Source organism: Antrostomus carolinensis, unplaced genomic scaffold (genome assembly GCF_000700745.2).
Source record: "Antrostomus carolinensis isolate BGI_N321 unplaced genomic scaffold, ASM70074v2 scaffold10480, whole genome shotgun sequence".
Classification (NCBI taxonomy): Eukaryota; Metazoa; Chordata; class Aves; order Caprimulgiformes; family Caprimulgidae; genus Antrostomus; species Antrostomus carolinensis.
The window spans coordinates 29,080-54,687 of NW_010286469.1; the positions used below are offsets into that span (position 1 = coordinate 29,080).

At 43.8% G+C, this 25,608-nt stretch overlaps 1 protein-coding gene across 1 annotated transcript in view; it reads left to right on the forward strand.

The window, feature by feature from the left end:
• Positions 1-23,233, forward strand: part of LOC104527755 (inositol 1,4,5-trisphosphate receptor type 2) — a gene marked incomplete at its 5' end in the record, with an annotated part of 47,477 nt that extends 24,244 nt beyond the window's left edge. Inside the window, 2 exons of the mRNA XM_029085827.1 lie at positions 21,338-21,499; positions 22,725-23,233. Coding sequence (XP_028941660.1) covers positions 21,338-21,499; positions 22,725-22,811 — 249 coding nt within the window. The remainder of the gene's footprint in view (positions 1-21,337; positions 21,500-22,724) is intronic.
• Positions 23,234-25,608: the final 2,375 nt, after the last annotated feature.

Below are 25,608 nucleotides of genomic sequence, written 5' to 3' on the forward strand. Positions count from 1 at the left end.
CTAGTGCTTTTCTCCTGTGACTGTTCTGAACAAGCTATTGAGAAGACCAAGAAGAGCTGCTGCAGAGATTAGAAGAGCTACAGAAACTGCCTCGTGAAGCAGTGAGAGTATAACTTGGATTCAGAGAGAGAAATTTGATGATGCTGGGGCAGAGACATGTTCAATTTCATTTCATTTCCAGCCTGCTACCAAAGAGGGTTCATTCTGGTGCGAGAGAGGGGTGGAAAGAGGCTTCAGTTTTGAGGAATTCTTCCAGCCTGTTGGGATATTCTGGTGCAGCATTTTCTTCCCATGGACTTCCTGGCAGGTATTGCACTGCTCAGGGCCTGTGCCAGGGTGTGTGGTTGCAGAGCTGGCATATGTCTGAATCCCAGAGGAGGGTGTAACCAAACGCGCATCAGGCTTTGCTGTTTATGCATTTCTGGAGCCACATTTCTTTTTGAGAGTATCTGCTCTGTTATCCTTCATCAAGCCTTCAATCATACACACTACCTAACCTCACTAGTGAAGTGCTGGGTGTCCTTTTAGTCTTCAGTTTAGCCCAGGGGAAGATTCTTCTCCTTTAACTTCAGCTGTCTTCAAGTCAGGCACCTGGTTTAAATCGATCCCAGCTCCCTGCCCTGTCAGTGCAGAAAGCTGGGTTATTTATCCTGCCTTAAGACAGGTGTCTAGGATAGCTGAGGTGACTCACTCTGGCATCGCTTTTCTCTCTCCATTGAGAGCCTAAATGATTAGTTTAGACAAGATGGCTAATTGGGAGCTGGCTAAAGTTAGAGGGGGCAACTCCCACCCACTGCACCGGCTTATGCAGAGCTTACCTTGAAGAACTGGCATTAGTGGAATGGCTCATGTTTACACAGGAATGCATTGCTTGAATGCTCTGATGAAATTGAGCTTTTCTAAGTGCTATTACCACTACATGGGAAGGTGGTGTGGCAAGTGATGGGAATTCAGTGCTCAGGTACAGAGGAACAGCCTATGTCTGTGGAAATTTTGAACTGTCAATCTCATTGCCCAGCTCAGGGCATTTATACTGTTAGGCAGTAATGGATCTACACTTCTGCAGTATGATGGGCAAGACAGAAAAACTAAAACAAATGCTTGTATCCTCTGTTCAATTACAAGAAATTATTCATAATGGCAAGTTGTTCTTTTATACATGAAAATATTTTAGTTTATCTCAGAAATGCACTTTAATTTGTGGAATCAATAACGTCTCCAGACTCTTGTCTCATTTGTCTGCTCCTTTTCTACTCCTCTTCCTCTCCCTGCAACGTTTGTATGATTTTAAATTTTGCAAATATGTATGTTAAGTGTTAATGTTTCATTCCAAGGGATGCATTAATATTCATGGTAAGTATATTCATCCTGTGGCAACAGTGGTTTGACTTTTCTGATGTAATTCACTAATGTATTTTACGTTTGCATTAATGGTGGGAACTCCTGTTTGAATATCTAAAATAGTACCAGAAAAGCACCAAAACACATGCAGCCTCCAGCACCGAACTGATTTCTCAAAGCCCTTGTTCCTCTGGGGCAGAATGCTGGTGGTTTAAGTGGTTAGTAGTAATCCAGATTTTGGGATTATTAAGCCCTCTGAAGGAAGGCTTGTTTTTTCCATGGGTTATATATAAAGTTGGTCGTTACTCTGGATGATGGGAGAGGTACATATGGACCTAGAAGTGTAAAACTTACATGGAATGGAAGAGGGAATGGAGGAGTGGGGGGGGGGGAAGAGAAACAAATGTTTGAACAAGCTACAAGTGGCTGGTGTGGGATTAGTAATTGTATCTGTGTAGTTTAAATTCCCCAGTACAAAATTGAGGGAAGGTGTGCTTCAGAAATACTAGTGCTGTGAGGCAGAAGCAATTGGAACTGCTTAAGTGAACAAAAAAGGACTCTTTCTCTTGGAGCCCAAGAGATTACTGTATACCGTATGGTACAAGGAATATTAAGAAATGAAAGAAAATAATCTGACTGGAAGAGTGGAGTATTGTGGAAGTACAATATTCAACTGGAAGAAGAGATTTAGAGATACAGCTTTGCTTATGACCAGAAGAAGAGTCAAAAGGAAAAGAGTGAGAGGTAGTTTTGCAGCTGTCAGCTGTGTGAGCTGATGTCCCCTAAGTGTTTGGTGTGTTTCAAACACAGCATGACAGTAGTGAATGCAGCATGTGAGATATACTACGTTCAATGCAGAAATTAAGCCTGAGGTGTGGTTTTTGTCTTGAAGTCAGAAAGAGAATCTGATTAAGACTTTGTGATGGACTGAAAGCAGAGCGATCATTGTGATGCTGGGAGAGGTGACTGAGTCCCTGGTAAGAAACCAAGTTCTGGTTACGATCTGGCATGAGAGAGGCAGACTTCAAATGACCCTTTCACAAGGGAATTGTGGTTTGCTGGTGGAACTGACTCACTGCTGAATGAGGCTCACTGGGGTTGTATGGGAATGTGACCAACATTTATCAGAATATGGTGGTTAGAAGAACAGCGCAGTCTCAGGACCTCTTTGAAGGTGACAAGGTCAAATTAGATTTTGTAATTCAGGTGATACAGAATATGTCTGAAAAAACTCCATGAACCATACTCCTGGAAAAGCTCTCTTAGCAATACTAGTTTTTATTATGATTAGGTATGCTTTTTATGGCTGCTTCTGTAGCATTAATGGTTCAAACCCAAATTCTGTGTTTTCACAGCCGGATTACTTAGAAAGGATTTCTACCCAAATCCAGTCTTCAAGGCTCAGATCCATCCTTAAATACACATAGGTCAAAATTCTGGAGTATGCTGCAGTAATTTCTGTAATGGAAAGTAGAGTTTTGCTCCAAGTATCATCCTCACTACTCCAACAACTGGAGTTAGGGACCAGTTATTGTTTGTACTGGTCTACTACTGTCTCACACAATACTGCAAAAAGTAACATTGGAGTGCTTACCAGTATTAACTAAGCGCCAGGGAAAACGTCTACAGTTTCTGATAGTCTCTTTTCTCCATTGCCCAGACCCATCAGGAGCCAAAAATATGACTGTCTGTATTATGATTCTCAGTCTTTTCTATGTATCATTTGTCCAGCAAACAGTGAGGCATCTGGTTTGAAGGCTTGCTGATAGAACAATGGAAAAAAACAGGAATACTATGGTTTTCTTGGTTTGGAATATTATTTGAAAGGCTGGGTACCAAAAGGGTTGGGAATTAGCTATGCATCTAACTTCACTTTCCCAGTTTTCCAGTTCAAGAGAGGGAAAGAAACTTGCAGGTGATGTTGTACACACCTCTCACTCAAAGGAAATATTTTTGCAGGTTTCAAGTTCACTTGTATTTCTGTTCCAGCAGTGGCTTGTTTCAAGGCATTCCCATTATCTTGCATGTCTCTGGCCTCAAAAGACCTTGTGGCAGAGGATTTATTTTGCTTTCTCCCTCTGGACTGTGGACATTGGCTGCAAACTCTTAATGTTTTCTGTGATTTTGATTTTCCCAGCGGCTCTGTATTTGCTTCAGTGCTTAGCACACTCCTCTGAGCAGTGACAGAAGTAATCAGTAGTAGCTATCCAGCTTTCATAAAGCAAGGTATTATTTTTTTCTCTTTATTTTTTTTTTAGAAATAAGCATCAAGCATAAAATGTATTGTAAAACAACACATAGTTTATAAACCTCTAGCTTTTCAGACAGTTACTTTATGGAGATGTTGGTGGGAATAAAGCACTTCAGATCTTCCAGTGATGCCCATTCTTCTTGCACGCTATCTTCTATCAGTTCCCGGGTGAAATATTAATGAATATTAAATCTGGGCAGTAGGTTTTATTATTTGTTTGTTATCCAGGCCTCTCTTATGAAGTCAGACAGGTGGTATACAATATCGAAAAAGACAGAAACTTTGAAAAGCTGGCTGCATGCCTTGCATTTGCACTGAGAACCTGCATGAGTGATTCCCCTACTGAATTTTCATTCCTGCAGAAAAAAACTTCTTATCTGACCCATTTGACCAGAAATACCATCCCTAGCAAACCCTGAGAGATGCACATAACTTGTATGACATCCATCTTCAAATGTTCCTTGTGTCCATTTGTCAGAGGAGACAGTTTAATGCGATAACTGGAACAGCGAAGGTTAACATGCAAATTTTGAGACTTCTCTTTTCAGAGCTGCAATTTGTACATTCAGATTTCACCTCAGCTTTGGTAGCTGCAAGTAGATAAATGGAGGCAGAAAATGTAAATGATTAGTTACTGAATCTTTTGCAGCAAAACGGGGAGATATGAATTAGCCTATGATTTGTGCCTCAATTCATTTGCAAAAATAAAAGGCTATTGGCATAGTAATTAAATTAATTATTTTCCCCATTGGAAGAATGAAAGACTTTAGCAAACGAAGCCCTAAAAGTTTTGCCCTCGTGTGCCCTGTCCACAGTTCTTAACAAGTTTCATAATGGATTTTATCAGCATTAGTGTTACCTGTCATAACTACATAATTACAGCACCTAATTATATTATTACTTATTTACCCTAATTATGTAATTGGTTGTAATTGGTGCAATTACATAACTCCTCAATCAGCTGAAAACTGCTCTAAAACCAGCCTATGTTCATAAGAGTAAAGGATACTGCCGTGCCTTAGACCATCTCCCTGAAGTGAGGCAATCTTTGGTGGGAAATTAAAGGTTCTGTTCTCCTGCCATTGCGGTCATTGGGACCATGAGCCTTTTATACCGTGGTAGCACCTTAAAAGTATTCCTTTACATCTTGTTTCATCTGTAAATGTATCCCCCATGAAAGGCAAATTCCTAAACGTAAATCTCTCTTCAGGCTACTCAGGATCCCAACACCTCCACAGAAATCAAAAGCAAAATTCCCATCAACATTATAAGAATGAAGTAGAAGAGACAGGTTGAGCAACATCAGCCTGAAATTCAGAACAGTGGTTTTCTTATTCAGTTCTTCTTTTAAAAGCACTTTTGTGTCACAGCAATGACCTGTCAATGGTAATGTGACAAAATATTGTAGCTATATAACTTCAAATATTTTGAAGGTGTTAGCTTTTTTCATTATTTTTTGTTTTAAATTATTAAATAAAAAAGTATTTACCAAATGTTAGGATCATTTCCATGTCATGAGGAAAAATGCATTCTCCATTTTGACAAATTGTCGTTGCTTTGCTCAGGTTTTTTAAATACTAAAGTTTGAAAATTGATCTTAATCTAGTGCTTCCTTGAACTGGTGCTGTTGTCTCCCTTCTTCCTACCTCCAGCCTCATGTTTTTGCCTTCTTTTTCTATTAGATACCCAGAAGTGGGTATTAAATTCAAAAGCAGCACTGGGAATAATGCCAAATGAGCCACTGAGTAGCCTCACAATAGTTGTCATTCTGCCCATGCTGTGTGCTGGGCAGTGCAAGCCCTTTTCCCTCGGCATCCTTCTCTCTCCTGCCTCGCTGCTCTGCATTTTGCCGTGCTCCCACCTCGGGAGCGGAGGTGTGATGTGAGCTGTGGTGGCACGTAGCTGCTCTCCAGGTTCAGGTCTCGGCGGTGTGATGTGAGCTGTGGTGGCACGTAGCTGCTCCCCAGGTTCAGGTCTCGGCGATGATGCTGTGAGGTCCTGGCCAGGGTCACTGCAGGTGGCTGTGACCCCCCCAGCGTAGGAGCAGGGACAGGGGACAAGCTCCCTCCTGGAGCCAGAGTTGCTTGCATATAGTCCCTGGCACACCCGTGTGTGGCCTGCAAAGGGATTGTTTTCATTTTTAACCAACCCCAGCAGAAGTAGCTGACTGTCAAAACAGCAAAAGCATGAGCCAAGCGGAGTCTGCCGAGCCTGAGGGCTGTGGGTCGGGAGCCTGGCTGCCTGTCCTTTCACACCTTGGAGCAGTGAGAGGTTGTCCCAGGATTAGTTAGTGAACATAGTCATTTCACTGATGCCAAATCCTGGTGTGCACCCCCAGCCTGATGTCCAGTGTATCCAGTGCTCCATCTCTGAGTACACCGCGGGGAACCCCAGCTCTAGAGGAGGCAGGTCCAAAGGAAATACAGACAGGCAAGGTGAAGGCAGTGAACAAGTGCCATAAGGAAGGGGAAGAGTGTGCTGACAGCAGGCAGGCAAGCACTGAGGAGCAGGGTTTGTGGAACAAGCTGTTCTTTACTGCTGTCAATTTTTGTCAAAGAATGTAATAAAATAATACGTACTAAGAGGGCTGTTGACCTCGGCTCTTAAAATATAACTTCTTTGGAGAAGAGAAAAAGTTCTGACATCCGTGATTTTTCTGTTCTGTTATCCGTCACCTTTTTGAGTTTTGGAGGCAAGAGCTTTCCCTGATAATTTTTATCTCCAGTCTATAGATACTCTTATTACATCCGTGGATTGCTGAACACAGTACGGGTAGAAAGAATGACCTAAACCAGAGAAATTCCATCCAAAGTAACACGACTGCTGCAGAAAGGACACTTGGGTTATCAGGAAGGCACTCTGGGTGTTTTTCACATGCACTCTGGTGATTCATCCTGGACAATGTAAGAAGTTTGCTCCCCCGGATGTCCACTATACCCTTCTCTTGCAATTAACCACAACAGTAGCAGAGGGGGGAGGACAAGCAATGTGTTTGTTCGCTCCTGAGCTTCTGCAGTTCACAGCCCAGAGTACTAATGTGAAAATTGATGGCCATTGAAGTCATGCCAGTCTGAACGGCACTGGTTGAGGAGGGAACATACTACTGATTCTGCTGCCTTTTTATAGGTAGGATAGAATCAGCAGGGAGGAAGGGCACACAGCTGATAGGGGTGACCCCTTCAACTGCTGCAGCTAAATCTGCCAGGGACAGTGAGCTGCTGTTCTTAAACTGGCTCACTATAAATAAACTGTGTTTTTAAGGTTTCTTTATTACCATAAATTCTAGTTCAACATGAAGTTTCTGATCTGGCAGTTCACAGACTTGAAAATGCTTACAGGACTTGTGCACACAAGTGCTCTGCTGGAGTGAGGCATGGAGTTTATAACTTTTGGGAAGCTAATAATGCTTCTATTGTTAGGACTGATTTATTTTACTTTTTAAAATTGGCCTTCCTCCAAAAACTAGCAGATGTTACCAAAGCAAAACTTGCAAGGATCAGATGTATGTACATATCATTAAGCTATGCAATTTTTTCTTAATTATTTTTAAAAGACCGATACGATGCATGTCACATTATCAGTAATTACTTACCATGGCAGTTAATACCAAGAGCAGAAAAGCTGGGTGCTAAATAAGTTCTGAGGTCTTTCTGACAGACTAATTTCCTAGGAAATACAACATCAGTTTTGTCTGCAGTTGGGTTTTAATAAAATAAGCAATTAAAGAAATATACCTAAATAGATGATTTACCGCTCAAATTTTTTTCTTCTGCTCAAAATAGAAGAGCAAGTGAATGAGCACGCAGCTCTCTGTGTCCTTCCACATGGACACAGGCCCTGTCGGAAGTTCAGGGCTTCAGTTTAGGTGCGCCAGGTCCCAGAGAAAGTCCTTTTTCTTCATCAAGGCCTGCCTCAAATTCAGAGGGGATCTCAGAGCTATTGTGGTGGTGATACAGAGTCACTAAAATAGAGCTGGAATTGTGCTTTGTACAGGTTCAACCACTGCTTGGGTATATAAGGGGAGGACCCTCTCCCCTCACAGACCCAAGTGTTATCCAGTTTTACATTTACAGAATATATTGAGGTGTTGTTGGTTTACTTCTGCTAGGTATTGAATTATTTTTCTATTGTTGCTTTTCCTGTTGTTCAAAAATAACATTCATTTCTGTAGGTAGTCCATTGCTATTTGTGTTTCTCTGTACAATTTTGCCTCTACATTATTATCTTATAGAAGTGCTGAACACCTCCCTCTCCACTTCATAGAATAAGCAATTACAGTAACTTGCCTAATTAGCTGATTTCCTACTTATTTGTGTGTTACTCAAAGCATGAGAAGTTAGCAACGCATGAAGACTTTTCATCTTTGCACAAAGCTCCTGTTCTACAAGAGAGCTAAGCATCTTCTTCTCTACTTCAAGGGCTCCACATCTTCTAGACATGGACTCTTTGGTCCACCATCAATAATTTAGTTGGCTTTTTTGGCTAGGTGATGTGTGAGGTATGGGTAAATAAAGGGAAACGTGAGCTTCATTTGGTACCTCATTTTAAAAGCTTGAAGTTTTAGTGGCTTTAAATTATATACATTCTTTCCAGACAGACAAAATTAATTATCCTGTTGCTGCTTGAATGGGAAACCACAGATCTGATCCTGCCTCCTTAGACATGATGCCATTAGCTGGAGCAGGAGAAGGATTGCTGTCACAATCGCTGTGTGGTGAGGGTATGGTGATAACCTTCATCCCCCTAGGTGATCAATGAGAGAACGGCCATGCCATTGCGTGGTACCCTTGTCCCTGCTGCCTCTGTGCTTGCCCCCTCTTGTTCTTGTTAACTCCTATTGGGACAGGTCCCAGCATCAATGCAACCTCGTCTTCTTTTCTCTTTCTTCAAAATCACTTCTGAATAAAAAGCTGCAATGTAATTACAAGTTACACAGTGGAGCCTAAAACTCCCCAAAAGTATATTCACTGAGATTTGGGGTTGTTTTTTTTTTTTTTTTCCCTCTGAGGTCTGGAATCAGTGGTTTGATACTACCCAGCACTAGTCCTTTTGGACCCTGTGGTATTGCGGCTCAGTTGTAAGCTTAGCTTGATTTCCTCTGCATTTAAAAGATTTGGCCACCTGTCTGCTGACCAGTATTTAGGCTTCGAAGACTGATTTTGCTGTAAAAATGGGTTCTGCCTTGAATAGAGTGCAGTCACAGCCTCCTTGTCCTCCTTCCAACTTCAATTCATTCAATTTGCAAATTAAAATAAATGAGCCGGGTTGGGTTCCTGTTTGTTTGTTTGCTGCTGGCCTTAAAAACTCGAGGAGGGGTCTGGACATGAGGCTGTGTTCCTTGAAACTTGCACATCCCGGCGAACATGGAGTGGAGGTGTTCCAGCTGGAGCGCCCTCAAGCTGAGCAGCGCTGCTGGCAGGACACAGGCTGCGGTTCCCTGCTGGAATCCACTCCTGCCTTGACCTGCCAAAGACTAGAGCTGTTAACTTTCCAGGCAGCTTGCAAAAGCCATCTTTTATCCCTTTGTTAAAGAAGCATGTGGCCTGAGATGGATCTGTGTGTGGGCAGAGCTTTATGCTGGGATTTCAAATGATGGAAAGGCTCTCCAAGGCACTGGATAGGCACCTACTGTTGCGCTTAAAATCCTGGCGGTAACAGAGCCTCGATTCTCCTGGGACTGGCTGTGTATGGTTTTGCCTAATGAAAACAGGACCTTTACTGGTCACAGACCATGATAAGAAGTTGAACCCCAGAGGAACAAATGTGATGAGCAGATCCCAAAGCGTGTGAACTGAATTTGTTTGGTTTTGCACTTTGGGAGAAGCGACTAACACAAAACACTTCAATGCTGTTTGAGAATCTTACTGTGACATTTCAAAGCAGTTATTGTTCTTTGCATTACAGTGGTACTAAGCTTCTGGCTTCTTGAATGGAAAAGAGACTCCAAAATTGTCCACAGCCAAAGCAGGTAACTGCAAATGCTGAGGAAAGGAAGGACTATGAGTTTGCCCAAAGACATCAGGGCAATCAGTAAAAGACCAGTTTGAGGCTGTTGTCTTACCAGGAGCATGATTTAAAAGTAAATAAGCATAACTTTGGTTGGACTCAAAACATAGCAGTGAGATTCTGCAAGAAAGAAAACAGGGAAGGGCTACAAAATATGTAGTTCTGCTTCTGAGTTCTCACAGTTGAGAGACAGCGAGATTTGGGGGAGTTGGGTGCAATATTAGTGTGAGCTTGTTTTACAAGGTGTTACAGATATGATGAAGTTACTTCTTTTCTGTATCTGTCATGGGAGGAGAAACCCACCAGCCCATATTACTCTGCATGGATAAGTTTCTGAATTTGTGTAACTTTGGTCTCATTGTGCCATTTATCTTTTGGGATCAGCTTTATGAGATTGGTGTCAGGTTTTTCTATTTGGTTGCTAGGCTAGTTCAGGGAATCTTCTCTCTTTTTGGTGTGGTGGATGTGTGTATGATAAAAAGCTAAGATTGCATCATCTTTAATAAAAGAGAAGATATATAACCTAAAGAAATCAGATTAGTTGTAGAGAAAGAAATCAATCAGGTTGGCAAATTGTATCTGTGGGACAAAGTGCAAAATGTTTGTTTCATACAGTATTTATTGAACAAATTTGTTGAGAAGATGGTTAAAAATTCTCTACAGGGAAAAAAAAAACAGGAACCATTTTGTTCAATTTAAATGACATTGATGTATTTTTTACATCATGAAATCTTGCAATATTACCAACAACAATCCCTGATAAAGTACTTTACACAATTGCCTCACAGGGCATTTTGAGTTAAGAGTATATATCGGAGATTGTAAATTGGCTGCATCCAATTTATATGTAATGGAACCCACTACAGCCATCCTATGTAATTCAATAGATCAGGAATCACATCACACTGCTGTGAGTTTTGGGGTAGTAGGAGTTTTAAAGAGTCTCCAAAACAAACGGGCAAGTTTAAATCATATTTAATGAACCCTGTGTATTTTATACACGTGATTAAAATGTTTTGTCTGTTTTTCATTTTATTGGGTGCTGCTGAAGGAAAATTGTAACTCTGGGTTTGTGAAACTGATCATCTGCTTGTTCTCAAGAGAAAATGCATTTTAATTGAACAGAGCAAGCCATATTTAAATGCTGAGCTGAAGAAAAAAAAAAGAAAAAAGAAAAACAGCAAATCTGTAAAGAGGATCCATTTCAATATTTTCCTAGTTGTGCGAGCAAAAGCACTAAATGAAAATGTAGCACAGACGGATAAAGGTTCACAAAGTCCCATGGTAGTTTTGTCTTTTATTAATGAGGCTTACAGCCTCTGTGAACAGTGCACAGTAGACATGAACCTGAACAAATAGATGTTTCACCTTGAGGGCCTGGTTTTGCTGGTTTCCACCTATTTCCCAAAGGGACTAAAAGTGTTCCATGCTTCCCAGGAGGCAAGTGGCACCTTATGGGGTCTGCCTGTCACCCAGCCACAGCCAGACCTGCCAAGGGACCTTCTCCTTGGCCATCGTGTCTTCGTGGGCCGGGAGTTGTGCTTGCTGTGCAGAGGAATGTACAAAACCATTGGAAGAGAGCGAGCGATTTGAGAGCAGGTTGATAGCAATCAGGCCCATAAGGCTGAAAGGTGTCCATTGGTTGGTGGCCATTTGTCGAGAGATACTTCAAAGAGAAACCTAGATCTTTATCCTCTACTCTGGCTGGTACTTGAGTATGTGCATTTGGGTACGTGTATGGTATATGCCTGATCACATTGTTGCTTAAAAACCAGTTCTGTATGACCCATTAGTGATAAGTAATAATTCTTTAAATTGTCCTTTCATACTGCATGCACCATGTGCAAAATACATCAGAGTCAAAATGGGCCCAGAGCAGGAACACTGAGATCAGGATTCAAAATGCCTCTACTCTGGCAGTATCCTAAGCCAGAACAATTGCGCTGCAATCAGCGAAGCTCTGCCTGTGTAAAGCTGAGAACAAGGTCAAGTCCTGAGCCTCTGAAAAATGAGTCTCCGGCTGAGTCTTTGTATTTCCCAAAGATTCTGTTACACCAAGTTGAAGCTAAAGCTAGGAAATGGACAGTACTTGCAAAATACACGGTGATAGGGCCAGAGAATTAAAGCTAAATGTGAAAAAAACCACCATAAATTTCAACAAGTATGTGCCCAAATCCTGCACTACAAAAGATACGAAGCAGAGGTCACGGTTTGGAGTTTAATCATGGAATTAGACCTTGATCCACTGGATCAAACCAGCACTTACATTGACAAAAACAGGTCAAAATTTGCGATGTCTTTACCAGCTTAATGGTAAGTGTGCCTCTAAGGAGCAGACATCATCTCTGTCCCCAACAGTGGCGTGATACTGTAAGTTACGTTTAAATTGTGGAGTTATGTTTAAATTGCAGAGGGGTTAGTGCTGTTGGGTTTTGTCTGTGAGTTCAGTATTTGGAGTGCACCTGCTAGCATGTTTTATAAAAGAAAATCAATATTAGAAGAAGAACAGGGGAAAGGGGGCTTCAGCGTGCTAGTGCAAGCAGCTTGATAGGAAAGGCAAGGGGCTGGAGAAGCATTGTCATTCTGTTCACTCTGGACACAGTCAAGGGGAAGCAGAAATACCGTTACCGATCAGCTAGATGTGAGCCAGTCCGGCAAACGAACGGTGAATTGTGGAAATGATGTCAGGGGGCTGCCAGGTGCCTCTGTGCAGAGGCTGCCATTGTGTTGTGCTGTGCTTCCCCCACCCAGACAGCTGGAACTAAAGCAGCCTCCCATGCTGCCATTAAGAGGTTCTTTTTTTTAAGGACATGTGCACTTAATGTCAGAATATTGAAACCATACCCATGTGAATAAAGTTAGTAAGCCAGTGATTCATTGCTGTTTCAAACCTCTATCTAGCCACAGTAAATTTCTGCTCAGTAGTGACAGTCTGTGTCCACATGCAGGCCGTGATTTACAGTTCTGCATTTTGTATCAACAACATCTGTTTAACAAAAGAAAAAAAAAAAAAAAGAAACCAAGAACATTTATTTTCTAATCTCTGTACCAGATGTTGTTTCGTTGTGCACAAGATCCAGGGATTATATCAGAAATAATTTAATTATTTTAAATGAATAATCTGAAGTGTTTTTCCTAAAAGCATGTCCCGTAACCACTAACAACATAAAAACATTGGAATGTGGAAAGATAAACTCATATTTTGCACAAATCTATAATTATATCTATTTTAAGGGAACAAATATTAAGCACCAAATGCTAGCTAGCTTCAGATGGTGGTGTTGGGATTCTTGAAGATTTGCAGAGGAGAATATCAATTCTCAGGGTTATGACAGAGATAAGGTGGCAGAGAGCGATTGAAACAGCAGAAGAAATCAACAGTTGAGAAATGAACATACGCTGCAGGGAAGGGAAGACACGAGAAGCAGATGTGGCTCCAAAGAGAGCGGTGCTGGGTGGGATGGAGGCTTGGCCCCTCCAAGCACACAGAAGTTGCACCGTGCTCTTGTGAGTCCCCGGCTGGCTGCGGTCCCCGCGCACCCGCAGGTCCCCGGGTTCCCACCTGGAGGGCAGCTGGAAGGTGAAGTCTCAGCACACTGGTGACAAAGCTGCTTGGCTCAGATTCTGCTTTCCACTTCCTGGGGTAAAGTTGCTCGAGGCTGAAGCAGGATCACTTCCCTCGACGTGCTGGCTGCACTCTTGCTGATGCAGCCCAGGTCGTGGTGGCCTTTTTCGCTGTAAGAGCACACTGCTGGCTCACCTGCTTACTATTTCTATATGGTTTTGCCCACAACAATGGTGCAAGAAGATCACATTCAAACTTACAGTCTCGACTGTAAAAAATTATTTTTGTGATCGTTTCCATCTCTTGGAGGTAAATGCCAAGTTCCTTAGGTGTGTTTGGTAAGCAGAAATTGTGGGGTGTTTGTTCTTGGAAAAGCAGGGTCCTTTCCAGAGTTTCAAGCTGCGTATCAAAGCTGTTATATACAGCATCAGAGAAAGATCTTTGCAATTTGAGGTTTATTATCATACCTCGCCATAATTTTTTGCAGGGATATCACAAGCGGGAATGCTGATACTGAAACACTGAGATATTTATAACTGACTTGCCTGGATATCAGTCTTGAAGAACTCACAATTATTCAGAATTACAGTGATAGATTCTGTTGCAGCCCTCAAAAACATTCAGCCAAGTTAAAATGAAAGTAAATGCATCAATGACACTGGTAGAGCAGACGGTGGGTCTGTGTTACGGTTCCAGCCTTCTTTCAGGGGGAAAGATTTTTGTATTTTTCCATGAGCTGCGGAAGCTGTAGCATGTGTCAATCCAGTGGGGACCCAGCCAGACCTATGAGTTTTCTTGTTGCATAAAGATTTGTCTGTAATTGCCAAGGTTTATTTTTGTTTTCCTTGAATTACTGTTGTGGATGCATATAGATGCATAACAATTCCTAATTTCCCTCCCTATGTTCTCGTACAGCACAGATTGCTTATCAAATACAGTCTTAACATTAAAGTGTCAAACCGGATTTGCAGAAAGCTGTTTGGGTTTGTAGTTTAGGGTGAACATTTATCAAATTGTGGATTAGCTGAATCATGCACTGAACCAAATTATTATTGTCTGTTTTTAAATCACAAAGTGGTTATTCCCTTGTGTCATCTAAAGCACAAGATAGTTTAAATCTTTAAAATCCCTTTTTAAGATGGCTGTAGGAGCTACATAACTACAGACTTTTAGGACCAGACTGTGTCCCTAGGCAGAAAAATAATAGCTTTCAAAAGGTCATTTGGGCTGATCACTCTCTGCTTATACGGGCAACAGATCTGGGAAGGGAATGGATGGACTCATATTTATGTTTCAGACATAAAGAATAATTTCTCAGTAAATAGGTCTTTTTGTACCCAGTGCTAAAGTATTTGTTCAAGGTGCTGGCAACACAAAAGGGGAGTGAACAGCCTGTTCCTTCTCGTGCCTGAAAGGACACAAGCTGCCTGCTGCCGAGCAGCGGTGCCGACGGTTTGTTTGCCTTCATGCTGAGGCATGGGTCCTTGGGCACAACTGCGTTGTGGAGGGTGAAGCTGTGCCGTGCTTCCTGGCAGTGCCGCTCCTCAGGCCTGGAGGCACACAGTGACCGGCTTCTCTCCAACGCCGGTGCAACAGGGTTTTACCACCCCAGTGGGCACTTAGAATCATAGAATCGTTTTGGTTGGAAAAGGCCTTTAAGATCCCTGAGTCCAACTGTAAACCTAATATTGCCAGGTCCGCCTCTAAACCTTGTCCCTAAGCACCTTGTCTACCCGTATTTTTAATATCTCCAGAGATGGTGACTCAACCACTTCCCTGGGCAGCCTTTTCCAATTGACAACCCTTTCAGTGAAAAATTTTTCCTAATATCCAATCTAAACCTGGTGCAAATTGAGGCCATTTCCTCTTGTCCTATCACTTGTTACTTGGAAGAGACAGACCCCCATGTTGCTTCACCCTCCTTCCAGGTGATTGTAGAGAGTGATAAGGTCTCCCCTCAGCCTCCTTTTCTCCAGGCTAAAGAACTCCAGTTCCTTAAGCTGCTTCTCATCACACTTGTGCTCCAGACCCTTCACCATCTTCGTTGCTCTCCTTTGGACACGCTCCAGCACCTCAGTGTCTTTCCTGTAGTGACAGGACCAAAACTTGAGAGGCTGCAGTCTCTCTAAAGCTGTAGGGGGCTTTTGCTAGGCTGCCAGGGTGACTGCTGATCATTGCACGCCGATGAACATATGTTGCAGAGTGGGATACCATGAACTGCCCAGTGCAGCACACCAAGGCGCTGGTAGCTGACCTTCATGATGATGCCCGTGCTCCTCTCCTGCACGCTTCAGCAACCTCTTCTGAGGAGTTCAGATGCCTTGAAGCATACTCGTTTTCTCAGCTTTGTTATTAGGTAACAAATAACCCTACTGACAGCCGTCTCACTTGCCTCACTGAGTCACCAAGGAGCAAACGATCTTTGCCAGACAGGGGATGAGGAGGCCTGTCTCCTGCTCTGATGTGTGCAGCTGGGGAGGTCACAACCCAGGAGGAGTCATGAGCAGTCATTACCGCTTTTCTTTTTGAATAGATAGGAGGGAAGTCCTGGAACGGACTTGTTTTCACGTTGCAACAAGGGGTCACGGGGTAGAAAGGGCTAAGAGTCACTGCATTAGAGTCTTCTGGAGAAATGAAAGTCTGGTACAGCTGACGGTGGCGTGGCACTTTGAGCCCAAGGCAGTGGCACTGACAGAAAGCATGCATTAGGCTGCCTTCACTCCTCTGCTTCATCCCCCTTGTCCTACTCTTTGACCTATTTTCTCTCATTGTTATCTAGTAATCTATTTTTTAAAGGCTCAGCCCAGTCTTTCCTGCTGGTTGCAGCTGATCCATCTTGCTGCTAGCCTGTGAAACCAGCACCTCCTAAAGGAACATCCCTCTGCCAATTACTCCGGAGGCATGGATTCAGCTCAGCATGAGAGTTCCATTGAAGCCAGTTGGCTGTGCCAACAGGACAGGGATGGCTTGAGAGAGACTTTGTGCAAAGCATAGAAACTCTAAACAAATTTCTTCAGTCTTTTCTCCATCCATGCTCAATCAGAGCTAGCAAAATCAGAAAAACTGCAATGTTTTATCAAAGGGAGGACTTAGCCTGTAGCTCTGCCCTCCCCCTGGGAAGCCCACTGAAGGGAGGGAGAAAGTTGCATAGAAAACTTCAGGAGGCAAGCGCAGACTTTTGCTCTGAGCATGCCTCTCCAAGAAGCAGGGTTTGAGGTTTCTCAGAAAACGCGAGGAGCAAATCCTCTAAGCCCTGCGATTTCTCAAGCACGTGCCCTCACCGTCAGCACCTCGCAGCTACGTGTACCCAGAGCACCTTGCAGAGAGGTGTTCACCCCGGGTGAGCTGTATTTCTGCTGGAGTCCTGCCAGCCCGGGGGGAGGATGGAGGGAATGAGCGTGCTGGATCGCCACACGAAATGTCTGCTCTGCTCGTGTGCAGTCTCTTTGGACGGCAGCCTTTTGGCTAGCCTCACCTGCCTTTTTCCCTTTTTTTTTCCTTCTTCCCCCAGCTGAACTGAGGGAGAGGAGGCTGCGGCTCCTTTCTGTCCCTGCAGCCTTCCTGTCTGGCTGTCTCTCTGCCCTGGACACAGATGTATACTTAACTATGAATTCTGTGAGGCACACGTTATGTTTGCGGAGGGAGCGCGGGGCGGGAGGATGCTGTGATCCGTAGGTGGGCTGCTGCGGTTGGGCTGCGAATAGCTGCTATCCTGTGAAAGAATGAAATAACAGAAACAATATACTGCATTCAGCCCTGGTTGTTTAGAAAGGAGACTGCAGTATGTTTTAACAACTGATTCTGTGTCCAGGCAGCTCGTTCATTTTAAAGTGTCCCATCCACATACCTCACCCTCTGTGAACTCATTTGCACTCGAGTTATGTCCCCTTGTGCTAACCTGGTGGCCGTTGATTGAGTCCTGTGACAGCTGTTTGCAGAGGTTTACCCGGCTCCTTGCCAGCAGCCTACCTCCCTCATGCAAATAGTTGCTCAGTTCCAGACGGGTTTCAAAATGTCTGAGTGAATGCTATCCTGGGCAAAATGGTTGGATTTCTAAGAGTAATAGCTAAGGCATGACAAATAACACCCTGCAAAATCCCATCCCCTCACTAGTCAAATAAGGTGAAGCGGGAGTGCACCTGCAGCGTAGAGGAGGCATGTTACAGCTTTAACATGTGTTAGTTGGTCAAAGTGAGCCCTGGACCAAGACCACAAACATTTAAGTTCCAGAACAAATGTTTGGGGTTGTACAAACATATTAACTACCTCCAGTTAATTGGCAAGCAATTACCTTGAAGCATAAATATCTTTCCCATAGCTGAGCAGTCACAGCATGCCTGTCACCCCATGAACACTTACTGAAATTTTCGGCAGAGGAGCCTTGTCCAATTTGCCTTCTGGATCCTGTCAGGTTTGTGATCAAAAATGTTTTGTCCTCAGCAGAAATTGCTGTTTGTTTGTGATGTAGACTCAGCAAACAGGGCTGTGTGCCAGAGCTAATTTTCATGCTGCTCTTTATTAAAGTTCTACAGTTCATAATGAAATTAAAAAATAAGATAATATTGACCAGAAAAAGCATGGAGTTCAGCAAGGGAATATACCTACTGTCTGCACTATAATGGAGCTATGGGTGAAAGCTAGATACGTATTTTTAACTTAAAGACAGGCTGGCAGGCTAGGAAACCTACTGAACTTTGAATCTTCTAATGCTTTGCATGACAAAGATACACAGCTGGACTGGATTTCATTAGATGTATGAGCAGTTGAGAACTGAGAAGCAAAGTCCTGCCTGCACCCAACACAGCACTTGGGACTACCAAATGAGAAACCTGTGGTCAGCTGCTTGACCTGTTGCCTCTCTGCTGCTAGGAAAAGCTATGGAAGTCAGTAGTATCTTTTCATGAGGTCTCTGGTCCATGCAAACCCATCAGTTTCTCCTAGAGCTTGGATCAAGTCCTTGCTTGATCCTCCACAACATTTTGGCAAAAAATGCTCAGATCATCTCGGTCTGTAACTAAACCACAAGTGGGTTTCTTTCTGGGGAGAGATTATCACAGCATTGCTGGGAAGGCAAAAGCTGGGCACACATGAATCAGTGGAGTCTGTCATTGAGCTCCCATGGCTGGGGGGCTCATGGTGGCCGAGAGGAACTAGCACATGGTTCAAATGGTCCCAGCTGAAGAGCTACCTTCAGCAGCACAGGGCTGTGTGGCAGCAAGCAAGGCGCTGCGTGCTCTGTCCCTGTCCTCACCTGCTACTGGTCATCCCTCTTCCCAGGAAGTATAATGTTGTGCCAAGGAGGGAAGCAGGTGACGTTGAGAGCCTCAAGAGAGGCAAGCCCACTCAGCTGGGATGTCTGACATCCACATGGATTTGTGTGGTGTTCCTCTGGATGCTGCAGTGCAGTGGAGGGGTCAGTCCACAAAAATCTTTGCAAGGCAGTTGGATGTCTCTGCCTTGCGTCCTGGAGGAGTGAGGGAGTGGCAAGAGGAAAACAAAACTAGCCAAGTGCATTCACAATCCTGGCAGCAGTACTCGGCAAACGCGGGAACCACAATGGTGGAGTCTCAGCTTGATCTCCCTGTGCAGCCTGGCTTTAGAAACTTTGGGATTAAGTTGAGCCTTGCCCAAAAGGGCTCCTGGCCCCGCAGCTGGCTCCTATAGTCATGTGGCCTTGTGTTTGGTATCTTGAGGTGCTTCAAGCAAGAGAAGCTGTAATGGGTGCAGATACCAGAGCTTTCCAGGAAACATTCAGATACAAGTGTAGCTCTGTTTGTTTGCTGTAGCTCCTTTGAATTAACTTTCTGTGCCTGTAGTGGCAGACAAATTTGCTGGCAAACGTTTTGAAAAAAAAAAAAAAAAAGAAAAAGGAAAAAAAAGGCATTGATCCAGAAAGGCACTGTGCACAAACTAAGCTTAGTATAAATGAGTACACCTGTGCTTAACGCTAAGCACGTGATGAATGCTCTGCTAGATCCTAGCCAAAATAAATTTTAAAATAAGTATCGGAGTGTACTCGTGGAAAATGAATGCTGTTCTTGCGAGCAGAAATGCGTGCAGCAGAAATAGGAGTCTGCCGCTCCGTGTGTCCGCTGGGGATATCCAGCAGGGAGGGTCACGTGCACTCCTTTGGAGCTCACCAGTGGAGCTGGTGAAAACAGGTTTTGATTTGAATGAGTTATGACCCATTGAAAATGGCATCATGCATAACCACAGTAAATTGTCATAATGAGATCACGAGGCTCAAAAAGTGTGCTGCGAGGAAAGAGGCCTCATTCCACCAGCGCACACGGCTGACTGAGCCCTGGGCTGCAAAACACAACGGAGGGGCACAGTCTTGTTCCCTGAACGTCTTGTCAGTTTAGCGACAGGACCGGAGGTTGCACAGCTGGACAAAAACCTCATTAGAAGTTTTGAGTTAAAAAGAAGAAAATGAGCCAGAAATTTTTATGGCTTTGCATTGAGTCTTACCCAGGGTAACAGAGGGGACTGGGCTAATGCAAATAGTGTAAAACCATGAATACCATAAGAGCTTCCATAATTACCGAGGGTTAGCTTGGTTGTTTCTAAACCATGTTGCTGTAGGAGGGGAGGGTTTGGTGATCAGGGCAGAGCACTACATAGCTGAAACCAACTCTCTCTGGAAGCATGATAAAACTGATAAAGGGACATCCCCGGGCTCACAGCTCTGCCAGGCCAGACCCTGCTCACGTACGGCTGCCCTGGGTTGCCCAGCAGTAAATACTGCAGAATCATACCTGGCTTTTCTATTTTTCATGGTGAGGGGAAGCCTGAGAGTACAGTAAGTTTGATGCACTTAAAACCTTACCAAATACCAAGCCCAGTCAACATAAGTAGTTTTGCCAGGAGTCTTGGAGGTGGACCTCTAGAAAGAACTCCTCTCCTTTCCCCCTCTCCTTTCCCCCTCTCCTTTCCCCCTCTCCTTTCCCCCTCTCCTTTCCCCCTCTCCTTTCCCCCTCTCCTTTCCCCCTCTCCTTTCCTCCTTTTCTTTTTGATACAATGCTATTTGTGTGGGACCATTCACAGTGCAGGAGTGTCCTGAAAGAAACGTACTTCAATTCATTCTAATTCTCTTCTAAATTTATCAAGTGCACGTGTCCATAGAGGCCTGTTGCAAAACACAATTCATATGATCTAACCACATCCTCCCACTCCCCGCAAGGTGGAGGGCAGAGGTGCGTTGGTGTAATGCATTGCCAGCTACAGGACCTGGTTCCCTTGTCTAGTACCTTAAGGCAAACCAAATTGCTTGCCACATGGTTGCCACTCCTTCTAGGCTTGCACCCTTCAGTCTCTTCTGTCTGTTACACTTAGCATTCAGATATCTGTGCCCCCGAGCCACGGAGACAATTCAGGCTGATGCTGATACTGATACGCAGCAACTTCCTGACTCATATAATCTGTTTGCAGTATTTTTATTATGATTAAATTCATAGCTTGAGTCCATGAATAGTGAAGTACCCAGTTCAGTGCTGTTCCGTGTAGTGCTTGGTCCTTAGCAGGTTAGCCCTTGGCCGAGGGAGTGTGCTTGCATTTACCTAAGGTTTACAATCTGAATGGTGCGCTGAAGCCTGAGTCATTCCCAGGACCCCAAACCTTCCATTGTGGGCAGATGAATCCATAGTTCCCTCTGCTCCTGCAGTAGGCACTCTCCAGGCCAGTCTGGAGAGGATGCTGGCTTGTCTTGTTTTCCTGATGTTGGCTCACTGACATTGCTGCAAGGACAGATGAAATAGATGGAGGCCAGCCAAGCTGAAGAGACGCTGGGGAAATGTGTCCCTGCATACGCTTAAGAGCAAAGCATGGGGAGCACTCGGGCTTTCCTGGTGCTAGTGTACCAGAGAAGCCTCCCCAGAGCTGACCCAGCAGGTGTTTCTGCATGCCAGAGCCATGGATGAACACTGGCCACACTGCAATACAGGTGCAGCTGTGGGGAGCCAAGGTTTTCCAGTTGGTGCCTCCTTTGTAGCTAAGGAGAACCAAGAATAAAAATGCTTGTGTAAAATACTTTCTGAATTTACTACTTCTTAAGCTTGCTCGCTGTGTGTCATCCACTGAGCAGAAGTCCTGCTGAGTTTTCATTCTCTAGTCTCAGCTTGGTAGGGCTGCATGAACCCCTACTAACATTCCTGATTTTTCTAATACCCATGTAGGAGAAGAATTTGGACTGGTTCCCTCGGATGAGAGCCATGTCCCTGGTTAGCAATGAAGGCGACAGTGAGCAAAATGAAATCAGGAACCTGCAGGAGAGGCTGGAGTCAACCATGAGCCTCGTAAAACAGCTTTCCAGTCAGCTTGCTGAGCTCAAGGAACAGGTAAGTGCCCTGCAGCGGGTAGCAACGTGAGCGTGTGTGGGTGAACGTGCTAGCTTTCATCAGGTCACAGTCAGGACAGCGTTACAAAAGAGACTTCTGTTTTAGAAAGGTTTTATTTTTCCTTTAGTAAGCTTTCTGAGTAGATACACTGGTATGGGTTTGGAATGAAATGGCACTTTATTAGCAACAGCAGAGAACAAGTAAGGAGAAAAGCCGAGGGGGAATTAGTTACGAAATCATCCCAGTGAGTGTGCAAGGACAGAGGGAAAACTGCAGAAGTGACGGTGGGCTTTGTGTATGCAGGTGCTGCATAACCCGGCAATAAAAAAGGTATCGCATCAGAAATAGCTGGGTACTGGTGGGAATCAGTAGAAAAGCTTTCTGAATCCAACACTTGGATTTTTATCCCCACTAAGAATATCAACAGTGCTGTTGCAAAAACAATTAGTGGAGCCTGTTGCTTTGCTTGTGTCACCCTTGTCTTTGGGCCCCTCCCGCCACTCCCCCTTCTCTCCTGCATGGAACAAGCTGCTGGCCTCCCTTAAAGCCCTGCTCCTGCCTAAACCTCCTCACGTGTTTTCTCTCCCCTCAGGACCAGAAGGCCAGCTCCTTTTTTGCTAAAGATGCTGGTCACCTCTGGTTTGCTCATTACAGTTTCAGAAAAGCATTTCTGTGTTTTCTTTATGGGAAGCACTTCAGTGACATCACCAGAGTTATCTAATTATCCCCCCTTCAAATTCTTCCTTAAAACTCTTTTTCCCTGTGAAAAACTCGACAGAGGTTTATGTTGGACATGTTGAGACCGTTGCTTAATTGTGCTTACCCATACCGTTCTGGTGGGGTTTTTTTCATCAGCTGAATCTGTTCTCTCCTGGCTTAAATTTAAACTCTCTGCGGCTGGGACCATCTTTTAATTCTCTGATTGTACAGCACCAAGTGCAAATGCTGACCCTCTGCAGGGCTACACAACACAACAGCGGCGCAAATAATACACTGTAAGACCTGCTGCTGGATAAGAATAATGTACAAATGAGAATAAAATGTCCATACTTTGCAGGAAACAGATCTCCCACTTCAAAGGCATCTCTTGTAATTTTCGGTGCTGAAGGAAAGAATTTCACTCCCTGTTGTTTTGCTTATATATGTCTTTCCCTGTGACTGCTAAATAATAGTAAAAAGGGAAAAAAAAAATCTCAACTCGTCTCTCTCTGCCTTTCCACCTTAGATGACAGAACAAAGGAAGAATAAGCAGAGGCTGGGCTTTCTTGGATCAAACACACCCCATGTGAATCATCACATGCCACCACCCTGATACCACGGGGAGAAGCCGTGACTAGCCTTTCATCAGTATTCCTGCTTTATTATAGAATAAAAAACTGAGATTGAGAGGAGCGAACAGTGCCTATTGTTACAAAGTTAAAAACAACCAAGTGCCAAGATGTTAAGTGGTTTAGCTCTGGGAACAATTTGTAGCTGTTTTTCATGGTTGAAAGGGACCACAACCTAGAACGCAAGAAATACAAGGGAGCTCATTTGTATTCGTTCACGGGGCCCGACTCAGCTGCGTTTGTGCTCTGCAACTCAATGGCTTTGCTGGTAGCTGCCATGTGTGATGGAGGTCGGGGCAGTGTTTGGCCATGTCCTTAAAGCTGCCTTAAGACTTATCCCTAAAGCACTGGGATAACCAAGACGAGCAGAAGAAGGAGAAATGTTTATTAACGCACATACGACAGCCTGGTTCGGATCAATGGAAGTCGTTTTTGGCTTATTTGCCAAATAGCAACATTAGTCATATTTGCTTGGCATTTACTATTTTTTAATTACCATAAATATGTCAGTTGAGTAAGCAATAATGTTGCTTCAAGTAACTTCTACTAGGAGGGAAAGGAGAGAAACCTCAAAAGACTGAAAAAAAAAAAGAAGAAAAAAATAGAAAAAGAGTTGCAAAGAGAAACATTAACGCTTTTGAATTTTAGCTGTCACCATGCAATTTCTTATTTATAACATGGAGCACAATGGATCTACAGCTGTGGGAATGTTATGCACATAACACTGACAACATAACTGGAAGTGATTTCTTTCTCCTGGCTTCAGATGTTCTCGATTAATGTGGCCATGAGATTTCACATACCGAGGAGTTAAACTGTGTTTTAAATTCAAGTTTCAATGGAGGATTCAGGAAAAAAAAAATTATACCTGTAGTTTGAAGCGCATATGGGATTTTTTTTGGTTTTTAGAAAAGCTTAGAAATGTCTTTCTGTGTGGAGCTGTAATGGTGTCATTACCTTCCATAATCTCATCTTGAGCGAGAGTTGACTTGAGTAAATAAGCACCATATCTTGCCAGCTTTCTTCTGAGCTAAAGCTCGGGGGCTTTACCTGCCTTTGCCCACCCTTCCTCTTTCAGGGGCTTGCAGGAGTGGCCTCTGCCCACAGGCCTGGCTGGTGGGGGACAGGGGGCAATGCTGGAGTAGCTCCTTCCAGCTCTAGGCTCTACGGAAGGCAGCAGCCATCGGCTATGCAGGTTTCTGCTGTATTCTGTATTTCTTGGGATGGCTTTGAAAGGAAAGTTACAGGGTTTCCACAGAGCCCAAGAGGGCTCTTCTCTCTTTTAGGAGAAGATTTTGGGGGCACAAATGGGAGTTGTGGTCCCAGTTCGCTTTCATTTTCGGTGGGTTTTGGGTACCTAATTGTCCTTGGTGCATTTGAAAATGTACCTCCATTACGTGGAGTCAGTCTTTAAACCAAAATATTTTTGCAATGATTTTCCCCCTGTAAATTTTCCATTTTGTTATAAAAGCCATTTTGATCGAATGTGAAAATATTATTGGCTCTGCTAGTTCTAGTTTGCCCCTGAAGAAATTCTGACGTCTTATTTAAGGTACAATTCAAACCAACAGAACTAGAGCAAAGGGAAGGAAGGGGCATTTCCCTCTCTTCATCCCAAATTCAAGCCTGTTCTTGGAAGCCATCTCTTTTTTTGTGCCAGTGAGGTGGCTGAGGTAATAATGCAGTTTAGGGTCTGATTCTTCTACCATTAAAACATTTCCCATTGGCTTCAATTGTGTCCTTCAAAAGTACTGCATGGAAAGCAGGGATTTTTGTATTTTATGGAAAGGAAATCTCTTTCTGTTGACTGTCCTTTAGTCCATAGAGCATCCTGGTTATAAGAGATGATGGCTATTTCCAGGTTTAGGGTCTGTTTTTCCTGTAGGTTCTTACACATCCAGCCAACGCTCTGCCTCCGCATGTGAAGGTGAAGAGCAAGTGGTGGTTATCAGGAATGGCACAAGGGCACTGGAGGTCAGTGGTGGGAGACTAAATTGTCTACAACTCCTCTGCTGGTTGTTTGACTTGCTGCAGCCAGACATCAGCTGCTTCCCGGGCAGAGGGAGTGAATGGAGGCAACAGGAGCTGGGTTGATTTGGTCGATGCTGCAAGTTTGCTTCCGAGGCTGGAGTAACCTTTTCCACTCCATGCAGAGCAGAGGTCAAAGCAAAATACAGAAAAGCAGTTGTCTTCAACAAACAACTGAGATATTTTAGGAATAAAGCCTGCAGTGTGCCTTTCCTTCACACTTGCCATTGTATGAGATCTTGATGCTTCTGCTCCAGCATCGTTCTGGTGGTGAAAACGCCTTCTGTAAGCCTTGCCTGACAGTGAGGACAGGGCTTCATGTACCAATTGGTGTGGAGCCCTGAGAGACTTGCAGTGAATTGATTCTGGGAGTTTGCATCAACCACATGCCGTGCAGTAACCAGCCACCAGTGTAACATAAAGCCAGATTTGCTTTGCTGGCTAGACCTGTTGTACATTGCGAAGCCAAAGTTGTTGCACACAAACATAAAATCAGCCATAAGTTGGTAGAGAATCAGACCCTGCAGCTGTATTAATTCAAATTAGTTTATGCAGTTCATCAGATCTAGTCACAGCTTCTGTTTCAATAGCAATTTCCTCTTCCTCACACATATGCTTATTAGAGGCATAAAGCACAGTTTAATGGAACAAAGATAAATTAAACGATCACTATTTATTGAGGGGTGGGTGGCTGGCTGATACTGGAAGTGGTTGACATTCTTCCTGTTTACACTCTAAAAAAGCAAATGAACT